The 21,981-nt window shown below is 30.5% G+C and overlaps 7 protein-coding genes and 1 long non-coding RNA gene across 16 annotated transcripts; 2 read left to right on the top strand and 6 right to left on the bottom strand.

Annotated features, from left to right (window-relative positions):
• Window positions 1-730: 730 nt before the first annotated feature.
• On the bottom strand, window positions 731-2,860 carry LOC122566052. The gene is made up of 3 exons (XM_043722762.1): window positions 2,683-2,860; window positions 995-1,142; window positions 731-889 (listed from the first exon to the last, which is right to left on the bottom strand). The coding sequence occupies exons 1-3, from the start codon at window positions 2,688-2,690 to the stop codon at window positions 731-733; spliced, it is 315 nt and encodes a 104-aa protein (XP_043578697.1). The 5' UTR covers window positions 2,691-2,860.
• A 107-nt stretch (window positions 2,861-2,967) lies between these two features.
• On the bottom strand, window positions 2,968-5,629 carry LOC122565760 (pescadillo homolog). The gene is made up of 8 exons (XM_043722069.1): window positions 5,471-5,629; window positions 5,032-5,265; window positions 4,453-4,960; window positions 4,228-4,367; window positions 3,905-4,164; window positions 3,646-3,833; window positions 3,409-3,569; window positions 2,968-3,324 (listed from the first exon to the last, which is right to left on the bottom strand). The coding sequence occupies exons 1-8, from the start codon at window positions 5,492-5,494 to the stop codon at window positions 3,067-3,069; spliced, it is 1,773 nt and encodes a 590-aa protein (XP_043578004.1). The 5' UTR covers window positions 5,495-5,629; the 3' UTR covers window positions 2,968-3,066.
• A 91-nt stretch (window positions 5,630-5,720) lies between these two features.
• Window positions 5,721-8,124, bottom strand: LOC122565761 (protein pelota). 2 transcript variants are annotated; one of them, XM_043722071.1, is made up of 10 exons: window positions 7,903-8,117; window positions 7,529-7,598; window positions 7,364-7,456; window positions 7,143-7,293; window positions 6,965-7,078; window positions 6,741-6,881; window positions 6,439-6,661; window positions 6,177-6,369; window positions 5,992-6,098; window positions 5,721-5,914 (listed from the first exon to the last, which is right to left on the bottom strand). In XM_043722071.1, the coding sequence occupies exons 2-10, from the start codon at window positions 7,567-7,569 to the stop codon at window positions 5,814-5,816; spliced, it is 1,164 nt and encodes a 387-aa protein (XP_043578006.1). In that variant the 5' UTR covers window positions 7,570-7,598; window positions 7,903-8,117; the 3' UTR covers window positions 5,721-5,813. The 2 variants fall into 2 exon arrangements, with proteins under 2 accessions (XP_043578006.1, XP_043578007.1); XM_043722072.1 differs by lacking the exons at window positions 7,364-7,456; window positions 7,529-7,598 and having other exon boundaries at window positions 7,903-8,124.
• Window positions 8,125-8,377: 253 nt separating this feature from the next.
• Window positions 8,378-10,077, bottom strand: LOC122566202 (AH receptor-interacting protein). 2 transcript variants are annotated; one of them, XM_043723134.1, is made up of 7 exons: window positions 9,935-10,077; window positions 9,734-9,860; window positions 9,474-9,653; window positions 9,233-9,401; window positions 8,963-9,149; window positions 8,746-8,888; window positions 8,378-8,666 (listed from the first exon to the last, which is right to left on the bottom strand). In XM_043723134.1, the coding sequence occupies exons 2-7, from the start codon at window positions 9,809-9,811 to the stop codon at window positions 8,464-8,466; spliced, it is 960 nt and encodes a 319-aa protein (XP_043579069.1). In that variant the 5' UTR covers window positions 9,812-9,860; window positions 9,935-10,077; the 3' UTR covers window positions 8,378-8,463. The 2 variants fall into 2 exon arrangements, with proteins under 2 accessions (XP_043579069.1, XP_043579070.1); XM_043723135.1 differs by lacking the exon at window positions 9,734-9,860 and having other exon boundaries at window positions 9,935-10,075.
• LOC122566203 (probable serine hydrolase) lies at window positions 10,044-14,860 on the top strand. Of its 4 annotated transcripts, none has more exons than XM_043723139.1 (7): window positions 10,044-10,180; window positions 10,655-10,849; window positions 10,934-10,978; window positions 11,090-11,325; window positions 12,441-12,788; window positions 12,861-13,144; window positions 14,484-14,860. In XM_043723139.1, the coding sequence occupies exons 2-6, from the start codon at window positions 10,780-10,782 to the stop codon at window positions 13,110-13,112; spliced, it is 951 nt and encodes a 316-aa protein (XP_043579074.1). In that variant the 5' UTR covers window positions 10,044-10,180; window positions 10,655-10,779; the 3' UTR covers window positions 13,113-13,144; window positions 14,484-14,860. The 4 variants fall into 4 exon arrangements, with proteins under 4 accessions (XP_043579074.1, XP_043579073.1, XP_043579072.1 ...); XM_043723138.1 differs by having other exon boundaries at window positions 10,057-10,194; XM_043723137.1 differs by lacking the exon at window positions 10,044-10,180 and adding an exon at window positions 10,300-10,441.
• Window positions 14,861-15,939: 1,079 nt separating this feature from the next.
• Window positions 15,940-18,889, top strand: LOC122566207. Its single transcript, XR_006316436.1, has 4 exons — window positions 15,940-16,076; window positions 17,870-17,952; window positions 18,035-18,321; window positions 18,665-18,889. It is a non-coding gene; the product is annotated as an uncharacterized LOC122566207 (long non-coding RNA).
• On the bottom strand, window positions 15,970-16,428 carry LOC122566206. The gene is made up of 2 exons (XM_043723144.1): window positions 16,279-16,428; window positions 15,970-16,112 (listed from the first exon to the last, which is right to left on the bottom strand). The coding sequence occupies exons 1-2, from the start codon at window positions 16,420-16,422 to the stop codon at window positions 15,984-15,986; spliced, it is 273 nt and encodes a 90-aa protein (XP_043579079.1). The 5' UTR covers window positions 16,423-16,428; the 3' UTR covers window positions 15,970-15,983.
• LOC122566198 (trafficking protein particle complex subunit 11) lies at window positions 16,866-21,969 on the bottom strand. Of its 4 annotated transcripts, XM_043723124.1 has the most exons (21): window positions 21,784-21,968; window positions 21,473-21,674; window positions 21,221-21,390; window positions 20,952-21,140; window positions 20,692-20,877; window positions 20,461-20,628; window positions 20,178-20,382; window positions 19,928-20,101; window positions 19,757-19,835; window positions 19,634-19,688; window positions 19,269-19,476; window positions 18,992-19,197; window positions 18,607-18,912; window positions 18,339-18,544; window positions 18,116-18,252; window positions 17,838-18,050; window positions 17,605-17,765; window positions 17,317-17,539; window positions 17,139-17,247; window positions 16,976-17,052; window positions 16,866-16,909 (listed from the first exon to the last, which is right to left on the bottom strand). In XM_043723124.1, the coding sequence occupies exons 2-21, from the start codon at window positions 21,659-21,661 to the stop codon at window positions 16,883-16,885; spliced, it is 3,288 nt and encodes a 1,095-aa protein (XP_043579059.1). In that variant the 5' UTR covers window positions 21,662-21,674; window positions 21,784-21,968; the 3' UTR covers window positions 16,866-16,882. The 4 variants fall into 4 exon arrangements, with proteins under 4 accessions (XP_043579059.1, XP_043579058.1, XP_043579057.1 ...); XM_043723123.1 differs by having other exon boundaries at window positions 16,866-17,052; window positions 18,339-18,541; window positions 21,784-21,969; XM_043723122.1 differs by having other exon boundaries at window positions 16,866-17,052; window positions 21,784-21,969.
• Between the last annotated feature and the right edge of the window lie 12 nt (window positions 21,970-21,981).

The following is a 21,981-nucleotide window of genomic DNA, read 5'->3' on the forward strand; positions in this document are numbered from 1 at the left end:
GCAACTGGTGACTTGCAAAATTTCTCCAATAATATTGATTCAGTAATGCAAGATCATCCAGATGTTTCATTCGTTAAAACGCGTCCACCGTAGCCGTAACTTTAATCATTAAACGAATACTAAGACTAGAACATCGCGTCACGCGATTTTAAACATAATTAAAGAGACTTTTTCATCCGTTGCAAGTTTTAATAAACGTGATCGAAACGTTTTCTTCACGCCAACGTCGTCATACAAATGAAACATGAAGCCCGTTTAAGATCCCTCGAGCAAACGCATCGCTTCTGTCGGCATTGAAATCATCGAAGTTAATCATCGTCGGAGGCGAACGGCCGGCAGGGAACAATTAAACGCATGAAAGTGCATTCAACTCGAACGTCTTTCGCATAGCATCAGCTTTGATGACGATCTTTTAAGCAAGATCTTGGGGGGAAATGTTCCAAGGCCATTCTTTAATATTATCAACCAAACGCAGCGGCGTCTTTATCGCGTTGGTGCATCGATTATCTAACGCAGTAATAACCTTGATTATATAATTATTCGCTTGCTCATATGAGAGGCATCCTCTGCCATTTATTACACTTTTTTTCCAACCGGTAACGATCCACTGTGTTCGCCTCGCGAAAACGGAACCCGCCTCTTCTACTTCGTTGACGATCCCTCGCGAGACGCTACACTACAATTACGCGGGATACTGATGAAATTCAAGGCCGTTCTTTCTGATTCGTACCTACATTTCAATATAAATAGATATGGTAACTTTGCTGTTTACTTTGCATCCACAGTTAATTACACGACCATGTATATTACTGTGTGAAACATTGTGACGGGGACACTCGAAACGGTAATCATTGGAACATCTCTTTATCGTTTTTATTATCTCGAATACCTGTATTTTATAACGGAAAATATTCATTAAACTATTCTCTTTTATTTTCCACGTTATATTCATCATCGTCGATGTAATCTTTTAATCTCGTGTAAGTGTTGTTACCTTCGAACTCGAAGGAAAGAGTTTTCGAAAGCCTTGATATTTCACAGTCGGATGCGTTACCACTAGCCATGTAGGTAGTCTCGATGTTCTCGCGGCCACGTCCCACGCACTCACATCCAGGTTTCGCACCAAATTCAGCATCGATATCCTGAAAGAAAAAATTCAGGAACCAAAGCATAAAATTCCAAAGGATAATCCTTGCTTCGTAATCTTCCTTTACAAATTCTTCTACGCTTAAAAGAACATATATCCAAGTTCACGAAACATAAAATAAATGTCCAAGCCTAATCGCTATGCAATCAAGGAAGATGATCAGTTAAAAATTGTTTTGATTTTCATGGTGGAATTGCGCGAAATCCAAAGATCTGACGAAGCAGAGCAATTTGTTGAAGAACGCAAGTTAGAGCAGCAAATTAGAACGTTATTGGATCGTGTTGCAGTTTCTAGGGATGCTCGTTTTTAAGGATACTCGGAATCGGAATGGAGATGGGCTGGAACAGGAATAGCAAGGGTGACGTAAGCATCCGATCTGAACACGGCTCGCATACCTAGATCGGACTGAGTATTGGTGACTTCACCGACGACAGTGTCGCGACACATCGGTTCAGTCACCACTGCAAATAACCGAAGAAATCGATGAGAAGTGGGTTCCAGAGTCGAGAGCGTTCTCGTGAAAAACCTATGTCAGACGAAAGAGAAACGCTGCAAGTCGATTTTCATAAATAGACATTAATCAATTGTCGACCTTGACGAGAAATAGAAGTAGTGCTTTTTTTTACCCAAGACACGACGGTTTACCGATTGTTTGAACGGGAAATGATTTATCGAAAGGAAACGTATTGAACAAGTTCGAACTGATTTACGTAGAAACAATTTATGTTGTTTCGTTTCCTCTTGTTTAATTTTCTATAACTTTTTTACGCTCTCCGAAACCAGTCATTTCTTTGTCCTTTATAAGCGATTTAGAAGCACGATTAGTATTGTTAGAGCCTCGGTATTGGTCGTACGGCATTGCAAACGGGGAGGCTCGTGTCTTGAATAGAAATGAAAATCGTCCCGATAATCGATCAGTGAAAATCACGATGATGACCACATAGAAATCCAACGAATAACAAAGCGGGTGTTTACTTTCACTGTGTGAAAAGCTCGCTATATACTTTTGCTTTTACGATCGTGATAATACAATCGCTAAATAAAATTTTTGAAGTTGAATTCAAATATCGCTCACGGCTCTTTGAAATTCTTCCATGAAGATGTGTCCATACCAAAAAAGAAAAGCGTAAAAATTATAAAATTGCAAAATAACAGGAATGGCGAGATACCCGCCCATGAGTATCTCCTCGTTCTCGCATCCGATTCCAATGTTCGATTCAAGGTGACTCACGAACATAGTACGCAAAGTGACCGGATGCATTGACGGTAATTTATCCGCCATTAAATGGATTCGGCCTTCAATGCTAATTCGTCTAGCGAAAGTCACGGAAGTAATCAAAGACGCATTAGAGATCGAATGACCGAAATGAACCCGAAATGAAGATCGTTCTACGATTGAACTGCTCGAGATCAATGCACGACCTTTCGAACAGTGCCATTAACGGAGCAGTGTCGAACAGTGCAAAATTTGTTATGCATGGTCATTAAATCAAGAGGACCATCGCGATGAATAACTTTCATGAAGACGTACATACACACACATATGGCGCTCGCGATTGCGTAGGCTAGCGTGTGTGGGTAGTCTGGCCTTCAAAGTCCTTCGGTGGAAAAGTAGGGACCAGGATCGTCGACTACGTGGGCTTCCGGTAAGTGGGAGGACTGGATTGAAGGCATTTCTCCATTACGCGTAACTGTACCTACGATTATCGAAAAAGTCATCACGTTCCATGGTGGAATCATCGTAAATTTATGATCGAAATCATTAATATAACAACATAAAAAAGGAACGTGGTAAGTGATATAAAAAACGTGATAAGGTATAATACTTAATACGGTACATTTAGAAATACGACATATGTACAACGAAAGTAAATTAAACGTTAAGCTTATATTACTTATTGTTTTCTTTTTATTCAATTTCATTCAGCAATTTTAGCTTTTTTCTGTTTACGTTCTTCCTTGCGCTTTTGTTTCTCAGCGGTGTCATGCAGCCGCCTTTTCTTGCGAAGAAGCCATATTTCCTTGGCTCTCTCTTTACGACCATCCATCATGCTCCTATACAACTTGCGATGTTTCTTTTTGATCATTCGTTCTCGTAATCGGTACTCTTGCCTCTCCTGCCGTTTCTTCTCCCATGGATCCTCCTTCGTCACTTCTCCAGTTTTGACTTTCATTTTCTGTAATTAAAAGTATATACAAAATAAGTATGTACAAGTATTTGTATAAAAGTATACACAAGGATGTGTTTGGAGATAACCAACCTTTTTCAATCGATTTCGTTGTAGTTCTTTCTCACTTATTCCATTCGACATTTTATTTGATTCAATTTCCTCCTTCAAATCTTCTTCAGAATCTCTTTCCGCTGTTTCATCTTCTTCTCTTTCCTCTTCATTTTCTGTCTCTTCTTCGGATTCATCTTCATCTAATTAATAAAAAAAATTAATTTTTTACTACTTATTGCCTATTAATAATTATTTAATTAAAATACGAATACGCACCATCGTTAAGCTTAAATTCAGGGTCCATAAGAGCACGTTCCTCTGGTGGAATGTAAATTTGATCATGGCGACTGTCCGAAAATGGCGAAAGATGTGGCGGAAGTACACAACCCATTAAATATTTCTCTACAGGTAACAATTCTCTAGCATTCACTGAATCAAAAACCCATTGTGGTTGTACATAATATCTATAAAAACATCAGCTAATTAAGATATTGATTAAAAACTCAATAATAAAAAAGATATTTCTAAGCATTACCTAGAAATATACTGCTTGGTCATACTAGGTCTATCCACTATATGATGCGTTATTGTTTCGTCGTTTTCATCAAATGTCGCCCCAACAAAAAGTAATTTATCCCAAGATACTTCGGCTCCGAAACAACGTAAAATAAAAACTAAAGGCTCTCTTGGTATTTCTCTATTCAAGAAAACTTTCAAACCTTTAAAAATTGTTTTTAACTTTTTTATTTTTTCCGCTTCTATCATTGCTTCTTCCAGTTTTGTAGCATCATCTTCCTAAAGTGAGTAATTATATATGAATGTTAAGAAAAGTAAAATATTTAGTTAATTTCTTCATACATTTGCAAATTTATCCATCTCCAATTCTTCATCTTCTGTATTTTGCAATGTAGGATCAAGGTTTACTAACGGTACACTCAATGCAGCTATCCTTTCTGATACATATGCTTCCTCATCCACGAGTATTTTTTCAGTATTATCTACACATCAAACATTTCTATTACACAACCGTAAAATCTATCACAGAAAAATCTACATAAAAATATTCCAGGAAAATCGTCTTACCACTAGTAGTGAGTTTTGGAGGATAATATAAATTAAGGGTATGATACAGCCTGAAGTTCACAAAGCCTAACATCGTAATGTAGAATTCTACAAATATAGACATCATTTTAAAATCAACATCATTTTTTGCTTGGGGCTCAAAACTGAAATGATGAGGCACAATCCAGGTTATTATTTGTCCTTTAATTTCAGCTTGATAATAATATCCCTTAATGGATACAAATACTTTGCGTAAAGCTTTAGCAGCAATTACAGCATGTAAAAATTCAATTGTCAATCTTCTACATAATAAAGACTGGTCTCTTGGTATATGCTTAAGAGATGGAAATGTACTGAACAAGAAACATAAAGTCAAACAATCATCCAGATCTCTGAGTGCATCAATAAATGTAGGATAACGCTCTTTAACAATGTGATCTAATTTCAAAGTAGGATGATTACTTAGATATCTCTTCATATCTGAAAATTCTTTCAAAGCCCTTGCTCTCCCAACTTTCTTATTAAATACCTAAGGAAATATAATTTTTGTAAATATTTGATCTTTGGATTATAGTATTGTGATATTCAAATTAAACATACCTTTAATTCTCTTAATTTCCATATTATTGGTTCATGCATCAAAAATTGAATGTCTTTTTTGTGATATAATGTTTTAATACCAGGTTGTCCTTTCTGTGCCCTTTTACGATTACGTGGTTCTCTTGGATATATGCCCTTTAATATACATAGTCTACGGAAATCTATTAATGTAAGCTGTAACTTTTTCAAGGCGGCTTTCCTTGACATAAATTGTGCTCCCTCCCCAGCCTGATACTACAAATATAAAAGAGATTTTAACAATAAAACAAAAATACTTTTAAAAGATCAATATGTATCAACATGTATATTTTCAAATTTCCTCTATTCTTTATCAATATGTATATTTTCAAATTTCCTTTATTCTTTATAAAAGAAAATAACCTCAATTACAGTTACATAAATGATTTTCAAGAAAACCATAAATAATCTTAACAAATACCTTTTTCTTTCCTATTACGACCATTTTATATCACGACCTTTATGCAATAAAAATGTAAAACTATATAAACGTGTGAAAAATAATTTACAATAGATCCACGTGCTTCACGGGACAAAATAACAGAAGGCTCGCTCAAGAACTTAGAAATATAAAACAACGCCACCATGTGACAAATCCAATAACATATTCTTAAACGTTTAATAAAACGGAAGACAACGGAAAAAGGTGAGAAAAATATAAGACCTGCGACTTTTGTTATTAATATATCTTATTTTATTGTATTTTTGATTGCGCACAGCACAAACATATAGAAAGTTATACGTTAGCGTATTACTTAGACATCTTAATTATCTTCGTCTGAATCGTTTTCACCATCGCTTTCGTCCTCTAATTCTGGCATAGGAAAACGTAGTATAGCTGCTATTCCAGTAAGTTGATCCAATTCTATATGGAACATTAAAAATATTGTACAAACATTTTAAAATATCAAAACTTGAACAACTTAGAACTGGCTAACTTACGTTCACCGGATACATGCAAACTCGAAAATATTTTTACATCCCCACCAGAATCTCTCACACTTTCAACCAATTCGACATATTCTTTTCTTGTATTAACATCTTGACATCTAGATATAATTATTATAATTGTAAATATATGAATATAATATACTATAAAAAAGAAAAATTATTGTACCATTGTTTACCTAAATAGTTTATCTGAAATAAGTAATGTTTCAATAGCTTGAGATTCATTAGCTTTCTCAATGTGCTTCTTCCCGTAAAAAGCTCTAGAAGGATCAATTTGTAATATTGTATAAAATGTCTCTAGTGTTTTCACTTCACTTGATGCTTTCGTATCCGAGATTCGCGACATTACTGTAGGCTCAGCTAATATTTCTATTGTAAAAAAAAAAAATAATAAGATGTGCATTATTATATTCACTTAGTCTGAAGAATTTAATATACCTTTCAGTGAATGTTTGAAACCAGAACTAGAATGCACAAGTAAGAATTTGCCTTTATTTTCTAACACTATTTTATTATCCGATTTAATGGCCTGTTGTATCATATAATCCATAAATTGATCTTTGACAAATCCAGGACTTGCGAGAATAACACATTTCACAATATCAAAATTGATGTGTCTCAAAATTCCTTGCATTATGTTATCATAAAATCTTGTTAAACCCTAAAAAATTCATATAATATGAAAATTTTGTTGATGATATTCGACATTAATCTAAACAGAAGTTTTATGTATATATAACCTTTTCATGCTGTGAAACATTTCCTTTTCTCTTTCTAGGGATAACTTGATCTATTTTTACACGAACAATTGTCATATTAGAAGTTATTAAGCAAATATGTGCTATACCTTCTTGCATTACCACGGCAGCAACATCTGCATTCTAAAATATAATAAAATCAAGTATTCTGTTCTATAAAATTTCAACAGTGATTTTTGTTATTGCTCTTATTATTACAATCTTACTTGTGTAGGATCACATGCAGTATCAACTCTTTCCAAAGAAATAGAATCCCATTTAACTTTGGTAATTGTAAATTTTCTATTTTGTTCTACATCCAATGTATGATATGCTCCCATCTAAAAATAATTATAAGTCAAATATATTTTTGATAATTTGTTGAATACTTCTAAATTACTTTACCTTAACATATTTATTTTCTTCTACATTTCTACCTTTCAGTCTTAAAACACATGCCTGTGTATCAAAGTCAATACCTTCAACACATATAGTCAAAGTAGTTCTGACTCTATAATTGTTAGAACTACCAGTTGCAGATTCCATTTGCACCTTTCTACACATATAATAATATTAAATGAAGTATTAAGATTTATTCCATATACAATTAACATTAAAGTTCCTACCTAATAGTGGAACAACTAACAAAATCTCCTTGAGCAATAAGATTATACGCATGCCACATATCTTCTGTATTTTCTGGGACAAGGGACACGCTCCTAATAATTTTTTTTTCTTTTGAATTCTATTGTTCACTTATATTATGATTCATTAAGAACATTAATACTCACCCCTCTCCATCTTTATCAACATTCTTAAACACAAGCTTCATTTTTCACACAAGTTTTTTATTTACTAAACCTAAAAATTTGTTATATTGAACATTACGTCCTCTTTCTATCAGTCTTAAGCAATTTAATTAATAAATATTAATTTTTTAAACGAATTTTCTTCGAATCTTGTCTTGTCTTACAAGGATTTCAAAGTTCATTCGACATATTACACAATTAACAACAAGAAGAAGTACAAACACTGAAAAAATTTATTTACGAGACGCTTTTACAAATTATTATACATATTAACTTGAAATCAATGGCATAACAGGTTAAGTTCGTATGATGTCGGGATAATAGTTTTATGATAGCTAACTAAATTACGTAATTACCTTAAGAATAATTATACAAATCTGTATTTAAGAAAATTCGACACTCCATGTTCTAAGCTTAATTAGAATAGCGTAAAATAAATGGAACCATATGTCAAACATGATACTTTTCTGTTGGTCGACAGTCAATATTCCTAGAATGAGGTTTACAGATGGCGTAAAGCAAAATTCCAAAAGATGAGATAAAAAGTATTATTAACTAAGCGTCATAAAGCATAGATTGCACTTGTATCTCGTCTGTGTCATAAAGTTTCCATTTTTACAACAGGAAAATGTCAATTAATTATGTCAATTGATTACATTAATTACATTATATATTGATTAGATAATGTACAACTTTGTAAATACATATATATTTATCATAAATAATATTTTTTATACATTCATTATTTATATCTTACATATTGCTTAAGTGCGTGTATTAATTAATTAATAAAAATATTTTGTTCGTTACACAATACATACATATATACACGTATATACATGCATATATATATATTTGTTTATTTATTTATTAATTTTATCTTTCTATTTATATAATTTAAATAATTTTATATACATTTATTGAAATAGTTTTAATAATTTCTTCTTTTCTATTTGATCGTTTTCTTTAATAGCTGCAGAAAATGCTTGTAACTCCCTTTCAACTGTATTTTGTAACGTAGGATCCAATTCAACAGCTTTTGTTAAATCTTTAATGGCGTTTTCTTTATCCCATGCACCTATATATGCTTTACCTCTCTTATATAATGCTTTTACATTATCTAAGAATAATGTATATTATTAACATATTCAATTTGTTTATATGATCTATAGTAATTTATATGATCTAAAGTAGCAAACCTGGATCATGTTTAAGTACTGTTGTGCAATGTTCAATAACTGCATAATATTCCTTTTGAATTAATTTACATTGTGCATAATTTAGAAGCAATGGGGTTTTCAAACGATTTAAAGCTAACCATTCTTCTTCATTTGGTTTTTCACTACAAATAACATATAACAATAACAAATATGATATAATAAGAGAAAAGAATAGTAAACATATTTATATACTGACCCAAGCATAACTTGTTCCAATATTCCAATGCCTTTAGCATACATCTCACATGCAAGATCATAATTTTTTTGTTTATATAATGCATTTCCTTTCTCTTTTATGTCTGGAATACTTTTCAATTTCTCATCTTCAGTCATTTGCCATGTCTCTTTTTCATATTCATCAGGTAAGATCACCTTAACAAGTTCTATAAATATGCATATATTTAGATAAGTTTTAAAAAAGTAAAAGATAACAAAATAATGTTAATTTCATGAGATTGATCGATACCAATTGTAAATTCTAAATCTTGAGGACACTTGATAAGTTCATTCAAATCGTTGTATCCAATTCCATCATTTTGTAAAGCAATACCACAGCAATGATAGCTACGCTTCTGTGATTGTGGTTTTGCGACTTCCCTCAAAGTTTTAGATACAAAAGGATATGCTGCAACTAACTGGAATAACAAGTAGTATTAAAATATCAGTTTTAAGTATTAGTATATATTTTTATATTATTATAAACATACACTTTTGTCAATTCTAAAACAAGCCACTTCATTCAGTGCCATTTTCTGTATAATATTCTCCCATACTTCAAGTTTGAATTGTTTTCCTAAGACAAGTTCCATCGGATTTCCCATTGCCTTGCTATCATCTATTAATGTTTTTCCCGGATCACATTTTGTTGTTTTAAAATGAAAGAGTACCTAAAAATTAATATATGATTCTAATTACAATTATTAATTTATGCTTATCATAATTAGAATATTAATGTAAATATATGCACTTTAGTTCCAGGTACAAAATTAATAGTTTTGGTTCCTGCATGAATTACAGTTTTTATTATGTATTTCTTGCTTTCCATTTTAATAGTATACAGCAGTTGATAAAACAGAATTTAATAAAAAGTCAACCTAAAATAATTTGGGATTATAATACCAATATTATTATAAAATATTATAACGAATATAATAATTATAATAACGACCTTGTACTTTATATCACTATGTGGATGAATCAGTCTGTAAACATTAATAATCACAAGTCATTTCTTCCACGTTACTCTCTTTTGAAGGTTGACGTCTTCAGTTGCAACTTTTTAATCGTATCATTGTTAGAATTATTCATCACTTACTAATTCCTTAATAATTCGTATGTTTCCCGTAACAATCTTATGCTTCTTACTAAGTCAATAAACCCATACGAAAGTGTGAAATTATCAATAACTCATATCGTAAGTGAAAGACGGTAGGTACACGAATAGTTAATATATTTTCCGATATGCTATTGCTATAAATAGTTAAATCGAATTACTTAAATATTACTAAACATCAAGTGTGTTATCTAATCATTTAGCTTTTAACATCTAAAAAAACTTGCACATTAAAGTGGTATTTAACATTTCAAATGTCTTTGAAGAATATTTTATCAGTTGTGAAATCCTTAAATATAGTCGTCAAAATTATATAATACTAAATATTCGAATTCGTTTCATGTACGTTTGATGATAAAATCAATTTTAGATTATTATTAAAATCTTTTCAAGAACAAGTAGTCTAGGAAATCGTAAATGAAACAAAATAAGTGATATATTATTTTAAATTTTGAAATCTTTTATATATAATATACAAGTGCACATTTTATATAATTGAGAAGGTATTCGTATTTTGACTTAATAAATGACTTTGCGCTTTTATATCATAAATAGGACAAGTATTAATTTCGTATTTATTACGAAATTTGTATAAAGTGAGATTTATCGATAAATATATATAAACAATATAATATCCATTGCAAATTTAAAACAGTAACTAGTATTCTATCACTAACAAAATGAGTACAATTGACAAAGTCTTGACAAAATCTACTCCTACTAAAAATATAAATGGACACAATATCCGTAGTAAGTTAACACATTATTTGTTGATATATTTCTATATTACAGTCTTCTAATTAAGCATTATTACAGTATATCAATAATTTTCAGGTGTGGAAGAAATCCAGATACCTGTACCATGGGGCATCATAAGCGGTCAGTAATTCATCTTTCTTTTCATTAAATTTTTATTAATCATCAAGAATTTTCACTAACTGATGCTAATAAAAATTAAAAGATATTATAGTACAATAATAATCAATTTAGGAAAATGGTGGGGACCAATTGATCAACAACCGATTGTGGCATTGCATGGATGGCAAGATAATGCAGGAACATTTGATAAATTAATTCCATTACTACCATCAAATGTTGCCATTCTAGCTATAGATTTGCCAGGTCATGGTTTATCTTCCCATCTTCCTATTGGACAATTTTATTATATATTTTGGGATGGGCTTATTAATCTACGTAGAGTTGTTAAACATTATAAGTGGAACAAGGTTAGCAAGCAATTAAAAGTTATACAACGATCTTTTATAATTCTATACTCTTCTTGTACAAAAGTTCAGTTTTACTAAAGTACTACTAAGTATCTTGCAGTTTTTGATGTCATAATATATATAAATTCATATATAAATATGATCTTAACTTTATAGCGCAGAAATTGTAACACTAGACAATCATCTTTATAATGATTGAATTAATATCATAAAATTTATTTGGTACAAGGTTGACTGTTATGTGCTTATGGTAAGTTTTTGCATTCTTCATTGTCATTGATATTAATTGCTTCAAATTATGTATTATGAACCATATAGTGTCGTTGTATAACTATATGACACATATATATTAAGATGATAATAAATTTTAATTCATCAGCTGCAACTTTGTTTCCTATCAAAATTCTTATTTAAAGACATTTATTTTTAGGAAGTTTGAATGCCGATATATTTAAAATAGTTAAATTTTTCTCTCCCTGTTTCTCAATCTTTTTCTTTAAGTAATTATTTTATTGTGACACAATAATCAATTACCTGTAGGCAAATGGTGGGGTCCCAAAGGGATCCAACCAATAGTGGCATTACATGGACGACAAGACAATGCTGGCAGTTTTGACACTTTGATTCCTCTATTATCTGGTGAGATTTCAGTACTCTGTTTGGATATGCCTGGTCATGGTTTATCTTCCCATTATCCAAAGTGTCAGTACTATTATGTTTATTGGGATGGTATTATTCTACTACGTAGAATTGTGAAATATTTCAAGTGGACAAAGGTTAGCGAGTGGATTCAGTCTCACCGCGCCTTAGTTTAAATAAATGTTGTTATACATAATGTATAATACCACAAACCTTATTTTATTATTATTGTTATATAAATGTAACAGTCAGCCTTGAAAATGTCTACTAAACTGTATACCTAACTATCTATATGTTGCATTATATAAGATATATGCCTTATAAGACCAAAATGCATGATACACATATACATATACATATACATATATGCATATATTTTTGTACATAATTAATAACTTACGTTAAATCAATATTAATTTCTTGTTTGTTTCTGCTTTATGTATATCTTTGTACATAATCAAATGTCATTTCCATAGGTGAAATTACTTGGACATTCCTTAGGAGGAGCAATATCATTTTTATATGCTGCATCTTTTCCTGATGAAGTAGAATTCATGATAAGTTTAGATATTGCAAGTCCCAGTGTAAAAGATATAACAAAAAGTCCTGATATAATTAGTGATAATATTGACAAATTTCTAAAATATGAATCACTTCAATCTGGCGGTATTCCATCCTACGATTATAATGAAGTGCTTGAAATTGTTGAAGATGCTTATAAAGGTTCCATAACTAAAGAAGGCGCAATAATATTAATGAAACGTGGTTTACAACCTGCCAGTGAACCTGAGCGATATTATTTTGCACGTGATCCGCGATTGAAGGTAAAATATCTTACATAAAATATTAGATGTGTTATGTATTGATTTTATATTAATATTAATATTAATTTTTAGGTTTCTGCATTGGGTATGATATCTTTGGATCTAGTACTTGCATATGCATCTCGAATAAAGTGCGCTTATCTTAATATTCGTGCTGTACCCGGAATGAAATTTGATAATCCAGAATCTTATGAAAAAGTATTAGATGAAATAAAACTAGGTGCTAAAAGATTTGAATACCACAAAGTAGAAGGAACTCATCATGTACATTTAAATAATCCTGAAAGAATTGCACCTATAATTAACAATTTCATAAGTACTTAATGATTAAATATTTTTAACTGTAAACTGTGAAAGTAAGTAGCAGTTGTTAAACTAGTAAAAATTAGTCTTATAAGCAAGCTACATTAGCTGCATACATAGGGTTTCAAATATTTAATTTAGACATAATTATTTTAATACATATATATAGTATGATATTGGCTTGTCCAAAAAGTTCGTTCCGATTTTTAAGGAAAATTTAAACGCAACACATTTAAATTTCGATATACATTTATTAAATTATAATTCCACAACTTTTCCCCATCTTTCATGCAACTTGAATATTCCATCCTTGCAGAATCTCTCAGGTTTTTCGGTTAAAAATTTTTCAATATGATTTTTTATGTCGATCGAAGAGTTAGTTTTTGCCATTAAGGGAATTTTGTAATGACCTAAATAGGTGAAAAGCTGAGGATGCAATGTCTGGTGAATACGATGGGTGGGATAACACATCTCAACCAAGCTCCAACAACTTTTGTCAAGTAGTCAAAGACACATGAGGCAGCGCATTGTCCTGATAAAACATGACATCCTTCCGATTCGCTAGTTCTGGTCGTTTCTGTCCAATTGCTGTTTTTTTTTTTTTTTTGTTTCTAGTTCGTCATATTGCGAGCAATACTTTTCCAAATTTATTGTCTGGTTATTTGGTAGAAGCTCGTAATACAGGATACTTTTCCAATTCCATCAGATACTGAGCATGACTCTCTTCGGATGAAAACCGGCTTTTGGGGTGGTTAAAGGTGATTCATTCCGCTTTCCTCAAGATCTTTTCCACTCAGCAGCTTAACAGCGCAAATCTTGTTTGCTGCTTGTGTGGTATTTTTGCCTTTCTGGTAGAAGAAAAGCATCGACTGCTTATAATACACTTTGTTTCCTTCCGTATTTAAGAGCGTATAAAACTAACAAAAATTAATATATTTTAATTAAACTTTTTTCTAAAAAATTAGAATTTAGAATATGTACACACGTCATTTGTTTTCAATCAATCTGATATATTCAGACCTGTCCTAATCCCATTTATCGAAAATCGGCATGTACTTTCAGACAACCCAATATCTAAACAATGAGTATTTCCACAATACTTGTGCTTCAGATCAATGAATTTAATTTATTAAAAGTACAACGATTTCATAAAATATTTGATATATGTATAAATATACACAGAGTTATTTATTAAAATTATACTACTTTTTTAAAATAGTAATGAAAGAGTAATATATTTTTCATTGCATCAAATTCTTCCATTTTTACAAAATAATAAATTAAGAAATGACTACATATCACAATTTTCGAAAAAATACCATTCCAATTGATATCTTAGTATCAGTAGTACTTTATCGATTACAAATAAAACTACAATTTTTCTTTTTGCAGTTTGTTTAAAAATGAGTCATGAGTTAAAAATATTTCAAAAATAATAAATGTTACTAGTTACAAGGCCAATGAACGATGTTTTTATAATATTTAGTGGTATATTATTTTAATGGGTATTATATTTACTAGCCAACGGCGATAACGCATTAAAGTTTTGCTAACGCAGCGCAGCAAACTTATACCGGTTTATGCTTCTACGCATAACTTAGCGATAAATGACCTCAAAGCGATATACATTATCATTTCGTTTTTTCTTGTATTAACTTAATTTCCATAATTTTAACGGAAAAAAACGATTTTGGTACTATATGCAAATGTAACTTATTTTTGAAAAAATTTTATTTATAATTTATTGTAATAAATAATTGTGAAAAGGATCCGAAAAAGTTTATTATTTCATTTTTCTCATAAAAATTAGACCGAATTTCAAATTGCAACATTCTTTCAAGTTATTATTGAGAGCTGCGTTATCATTCAGACGAAATTATAAAGAAAATGATATACGAGAGATAAAGATGCTATTGATACAGATGTTTTTAGGCTACCTACAATGGTCAAACCAAGAAGTTTCAATATCAATTTGTTTACTCAGCTGGTGAGGTAACGCCACGTAGAAATATAAATTTATATATTGAGACCTTATTCGGCACAGCTGTTACATACCAGTTCTTCTTAAATTTTTGTTCAATAAAGAGCGATTATAAGAGATAGATTTATAAAGAATGTTTATGTCTTATCAACGAACAGGTAAGCAAGAGTTAATAAAGTATTAATCGATGTTTTAAAACCTCTTATAAATTACAATTTTGAAATATAATGAAAGTATCGTAACCGATCGATAATCATTATAAATGCTTCGATTTATACATGATATTAATTTTAAACAATATTTTATACACAATACTAACAGTATAATTTTTAAAATATTTTTATAAAGATTGAAATCTAAAGTTATACTTGTCGGTAGAATTTAACGTTGAAGTATTATATAGCTTTTTGTCGAATTATTGGTTTAGGTCGTTATCAGGTAACTTTTGAAACGAACTTATCCTATCGTACATACACGTTCTGCGTGTCAGTAATTACGAGCGATGATAATGCCGTCACACGTAAAAAATGAACGTGAATATTCCATTTCTACAGGTGAACACCGTTCGTACTTGTCCACGCGTTTTCTTTTCGTATTTCTATAGGAACGATTCGTCTCTATCATAAAATTCATCGTATTAGATCATCGTCATGCCGTAAGTATATATTTTCTTTATTCTATAAAATTACGTAACTAAAATAATCAAACATTTTATTTTAACACATTACTAGACAGTATAGATTCTTATATTTAGTTTGTTTTTTTTCGTTAGTTTAATACTATCGTTTTGAATTATCAGTATGATGCATCGATCCCAACGATCAACAAACTTTTCACTTGAAAGTTTGTTCGTTCGGCTCGAGTTATCAAACTGAATGGATGTACTTCGTTCCCGACATAAAATCGACTTGTCATGGAGCGAAATTTCGTATATACTTCTGGAGATATTTGCGATATTCCGTTGCACGTTGTTGTAATTCTCGATCAGTTGGAGTATACGCAGCGTAAGTTCGCAAACGTGCTTTTGCAAGTTCCAAATCCTATTTATAAATAATTTTTTTTATTGTAATATATAGTAAGATTCACTGCTACTTTAACTACTGATTACGTAACACAGCATAAAAAATGAAAGATGTTAGGTTCTATTATGAAGTGTCTATAATATACATTCCGTACTGAATTAATCTTAATAATAACACCGATTACCTTTAAAAATTTTCGATTACGAGCCAATGATTCTTCTGAGTTTACACGAAAAATAGGCGTCAGCAATCGGTCCAAGCACTTTTCATTTTGTTTTTCCAAAGAAGTATTATGCGTAGAATCGTTATCAGGCATTATCGATGTCATTATTTACGATCTTCATATTCATAATTCACCATTTTGTTTAAGTTTCATCATAATTTTTAGTTTTATTAAATTTTTTATTTTAAAGCAATTATTAATATACTGTGTTTCGCGTGTATGCATGACCACAGTGTATATATTTTAAAAAATATGGTTTCTATAGAAATGTACCTATGGCAACATAAATCGATATCCCTGCGTCAACGAATATGTATCTTGTTGACGGAACCGAATGTGTGTTAAAGGATTAGGGACTTTTGTTTATTATACTTTAAAATAACTTAAATAAATTATATTTAACAAATTGGTACTTATAATCTTATTACTCTTAGAAATTACTATAAGAAATCTTTTTATATCTAAGAATGTATGGAGAATGTATCTGTAGCTCAATAATATATTTTGATAAAAGAACAAAATTCCTTTCTCCTCTGGTATCTGTTTTCTTTATTTGCTATTTTATTTATTCTTCTAGGGTTTGTGAAGTTGGCTGTAAAAAAATATATATAATTTTATAATCTAAACTTTTAGCAAACAATGTAACTACAATACTTACAAGAATATATATATGACTCGGTATTGACCGCTCTACTAACTCCGAAAGCCGCGCTTTGCTTAATTTATGTTCTTCATCTACATGTAACATATAAATATAACTAAAAATAAAACATAATTCAAGACATAATTAATAAAAATACATTAACCAATAAAATTATTACCAGCGGGAACTGTTAGAGACAATGATGGAAGTTGTACAAAACCTGCCACCAATGGTCGTAAAATCCATTCAACTTTTCTTTCATTTTTTGGAAGTATGTAAATGTCAATCTAAGAAAGAAAAACGACCAAATTAATAATCATATTATGGAGGTTTTACAGTTTAAAATGAGTGCTCACTTGTTTTTGCCCAGCAAACATAAAGGCATCACTAGCTTCCATAGTCAGTCGCAATGTAATCATATTATCAGAATGATTTTTTATAAAATATGATATTAATAATGGTGTACGGACCCAACCATGAGCAGGTATTTTGGCTTCCAAACAAATTACAGCGTCCTCAACTCCTAGAGGTGCTAAAGTAACACTGCTGCTGGTTTCTAATGCATTATCATCATTTGCACTGAAATAGCAACTGTTAGTATTATATTATTTAACCATTTTAGAATTTTATATACCTTTGCTTACCGTTTCCATTTAATAGTATAGACTCCTGTACTAATAGGTTGCTCACCACCTGCTTTTGGTATCAAACAATACACATCTGTACCTGTTTCATTTGCAGAAAGTGTAATACCACTTAAAACAGATACTGCCTCATTTCCATTTTCCCTTTCTATTAAATCTCCCTATATAATTATATAATTAAAATTATTATGATGTGCAGTAAAAGATTAATAACTAACAGAAATATTATTTACCAATTCTATAGAAGTATTTATAATATTTATAGGCCATGGAGACACACAAACAATGTGAGGCATTATTATAAATGGTTCATTAATGAAGCCTTTCGTCAGTGGTTCAAAAAGAGTGGTATAAAATAATGTTGACACTTCAAATGGCTTTGTAACTGATAATGAATACGTTAATTCTTTTGATCCTTTAATTTGTTTAGATCTTGTATATTCTACCTGTTATGAAATTGACATTGTTTTATTTTACAAAAATTAAAGGGCTAAAAGAGTACAATGTGTACCTTTATATGAATATCTCGATCACCAACTTTGTGAGCCCTTAAGTATACAGTTCGATGAGTAACGCAATCCTTTTCCATATTATCAATTGGTATTGATATTACCGACTGCTTATTATTCATTGTCAAACTTAATTCCGCTACAATTTAACGAATCGTTATTGACAAATGTGTGTAATGTGTAATAAATGGCAGCATGGACTTTTGTGGTAAGTTACATACGTACTTGACTGTTCATTTGCTCCATCAGACACAAGTGATACATTTAAAAATGCTGATGATATTTTTTCATTAGTAACAATAGATATATTAATAGGTAGCCATTCTCCTAAAAGTGCTGGATTGTTGGATTCAGTACTTATACTCAGAGTAGATTCTTCTTGTTTTATTTCGGCACTGACTAGTGATTGTATTGTTTCAAACTCTCCTCTACTATTGTAAATATAAAATGCATTAGTCTTCTGCATAAATATCTGTCAGTATTTTAAACATACCGAAGCTGTTGTATTTCAGGATATAATCGACTCAAAAAATTTGTTTCTCTCCCTACAGCAGAAAATCTCAAAATAATACAGCACATTTTATCACTACTCATATATAATGAGATTGTCGTAATACGTATTTCGCTACTCTCATTTTGTTGTGGGGCTTCAAATTGATAAGGAAATTTTCTCATTTCTTTCCCGTGAAAAATAAGATTATTATGTTCAGCATCAGCAACGACGAATTCTGAATTATATCCTGGACTATTAACTGTTATTGATACTTTAGAAAATTCAACACTATTGCTGTATGAATTTCTGAATAAAACAAAAAAATTCTGTTATACAAGTTGTTTTTTTCTATATATATAAAAATAATGTGAGTTTGTAAAATTACCTAATAATGACTTCTGCAGTAACCATAGAATTGACAGCATACTTTGGCTGCAAAAATCTTGCTTTAACTTCTATAAACGAACTCATGTTATTATCATCAATTGTAAAGACAATTGGTTCTGACTTATTTAGTTCCCCTACCCACTTTTCTACTGCAGGATATTTCACATCATCGGGTAAGTCAGATTCCGGAGTTGGTGGTTTTTTCTGCAATTTAATATTCTTCTTAATTGTTTAATAACAAATGATTGTACAAAATTTAAATAAAAGTTACTCACGTGAAGAATATTAATGATGTTATTATAGACAGCATCTTTATAATCTTCTGAAAACGTGGTAGAAGGCCCCAAAGCTTCAAATGCCAAGGTGATGTAGTCTTGAACACTTGTAGAGAGATATGCCGCACGTAAAGCATTCTTTAAGATATTTGTGATTAAGACGGGCCACCGTTCCCCGTGATATTCCCACAACATGTGCATCAATAATCTGGCCAATCAAATTTTATGATTTTGATGTTAAGTTATGAAATATGTCTAGAGGAAATAATGTTAGAGTCAACTTTTGAACTAATGAATACTATAAAATTCTTTTAGTAGCGTCAATAAATTTATATAAATATAATAATATTTAATTTTTGACTTACGTTAGAACTTTTCCATAATCTTTAGAATTATAATATTCTTCAGCCATTTGTACGACTGAAACACAATTATTATGCATATTATTAAGTAAAAATTTATATAGCTTCTAATTAAATATATCATACCTAATACTCTCCTCATTCTTGGACACCTATATATCTTAAATTGTGAAATTGCGTTGCCCAGTAAAGCAATGATTATATTCTGAAAATATAATGTAGTTTTAGATTAGAGTTATTTCTAGTTATAGATAAACATACATTTTTTGACTGAGAAAGTATTAATATGTTTCTTACAGAATGGTGAACTGTGTATTTTTCTTTATATTGTAAAGCCTGTATAGCAAGTGCTTTTTTTATGGGATCTATAGGTTCTGCACTGAATTTTCCAGGACACCATGGGCGTTGCCCATAGAATTCAAGTTTTTCTTCGCCTGCTAATGGGTCTGGATCTGGATAACTAGTAACATTCTAGAACAATACATATAATGCTTAAAAATTTTGTATATAAAAATACCATTTGTATTAAATGTACTAATTTTTATACCTGACAAAGTTCTTTGCAAGCTGCTTGCCTTAAGCCTGCATGATGAGCTGCTGATTGAAAATAATATCCAGGGTGCTGAGTTTGGACACCAGGAAGTCCCTGTCGAATAGCATCATCAAATAATTCTGCAAATGTAGAAAACTGACTACACATCCAAGCATGATGTTCAAATATAAGTTCCTTTGGACCAGTCCATATTTTGAATCTGCATTACCAATTTAATGTTATTGTAACAGTACTTATTATGTTATATATTCCTTATGTTATTACATATATTTCTGACCTGTCAGTATGAAGTCTAAATTGCGATATAGCATCTTTAGGAACATTTAAGTTGAACATTACTTTACATAACTTATAATTTATAAAACAAGCAATAGTTGTAATTTCCATCACATTTGTGTCTGTTATTGGTATTTCTAATAAGTGATTATATGCTTGAGTATAATGCCTATAAAATAATTTTGTACCTTTTATTTGTACTCAAAATCTTTTCCAATGTTATTACACTTACTTTTGAGCTAAATTTTGATCTTGTCTTAATTCATTTAAAAATGCCATCTTAAATTGATGGCGTACAAATAAATGTTTGTATGCATTTTTTTGCATAGTTTTGTTAAGTTGATCTCTATGTCCTTTGACAATACGATATTCATGATGATAAAAGTTTTGTGCTAGATCATATAATGCACTTTCTAGTCTGAAATGCATATAAATATGTATAGCTAAAGCATATAATCAAAAGTAGAGATTTACAATTAATTTATTAATTACCTAGATATATATCCTAGTAAATGATTTCCATGTGGCAAAATGTATAATAACTTTGGAGATAGTTCACATGCTCCACAGACAGCTGTGGCACGTTCAGTTGCAATAGTATCTTCAGAACCAGGTGGAGGTTGTGTACAATGTTGTATAAGTACTACGGCTATTTTTGTAGTTCTTCCATCTAAAGCATTTCTAAAAGTACAAACAGTCAAAAGCATTGATTACAATATTTTTTAATGAATAATATTAATGATATCTAAAATAATCTGTACCTAAGAGATTGTACTTTAGAAGCACATTCCATCTTTTTCTCGTTCCATTGAGGATCATTCCAATCTAAATTATAAAATACAACAACAACTGCTGGAATTTCATTAAGATATTTATTCATCCAATTACGTTTCAATATTCCTTTGGGCCTATAATATTCATATGAATTCCTCTGAAATATATCAATAAGATTTTAGTAATTCAATAACCACATATATGAATTATGTTATATAATTATATATGATATAATATACCTTGGGTTTTACTGTAGGGAATTCATGAGTAGGGCTAAGTAATTTAAATTGTATAGCAGAATTTTCTAATCTGCGATTATTACTGAATGCATCCCAAATTGACCGATGTACAGGATTTGTAATGTCTAAACCAGTTAAGCCAATAAGAGCTAATGGCTTGGTAACTAATTCTGGTGGTAACTCACACATAATTAAGGATTAACTGTAAAATTTTCTTATTAATCGTATATATTATACATATAAAGAAAATATATATATTTATAAATTATATTTGACATGAAATAACTATTTATATATGTTTAAACACATACCCAACTATTTAAACAATGAACTACATTGAAGAAGACACCATTGAACTAAATTTTGTGAACAAGAAATAATACCAGAGATTGATAAATTGGTATCTAATACTATTCGACGTGTCTATGTATACTTTGACAGTTTAGGTTATGTGTTGTTCTTTGATGATATTATGTATCTGTATGGACATAGGAATATCCATGTGTATC

The sequence above is a fragment of the Bombus pyrosoma genome, linkage group LG3 (assembly GCF_014825855.1).
Source record: "Bombus pyrosoma isolate SC7728 linkage group LG3, ASM1482585v1, whole genome shotgun sequence".
In the NCBI taxonomy this organism is placed as follows: domain Eukaryota; kingdom Metazoa; phylum Arthropoda; class Insecta; order Hymenoptera; family Apidae; genus Bombus; species Bombus pyrosoma.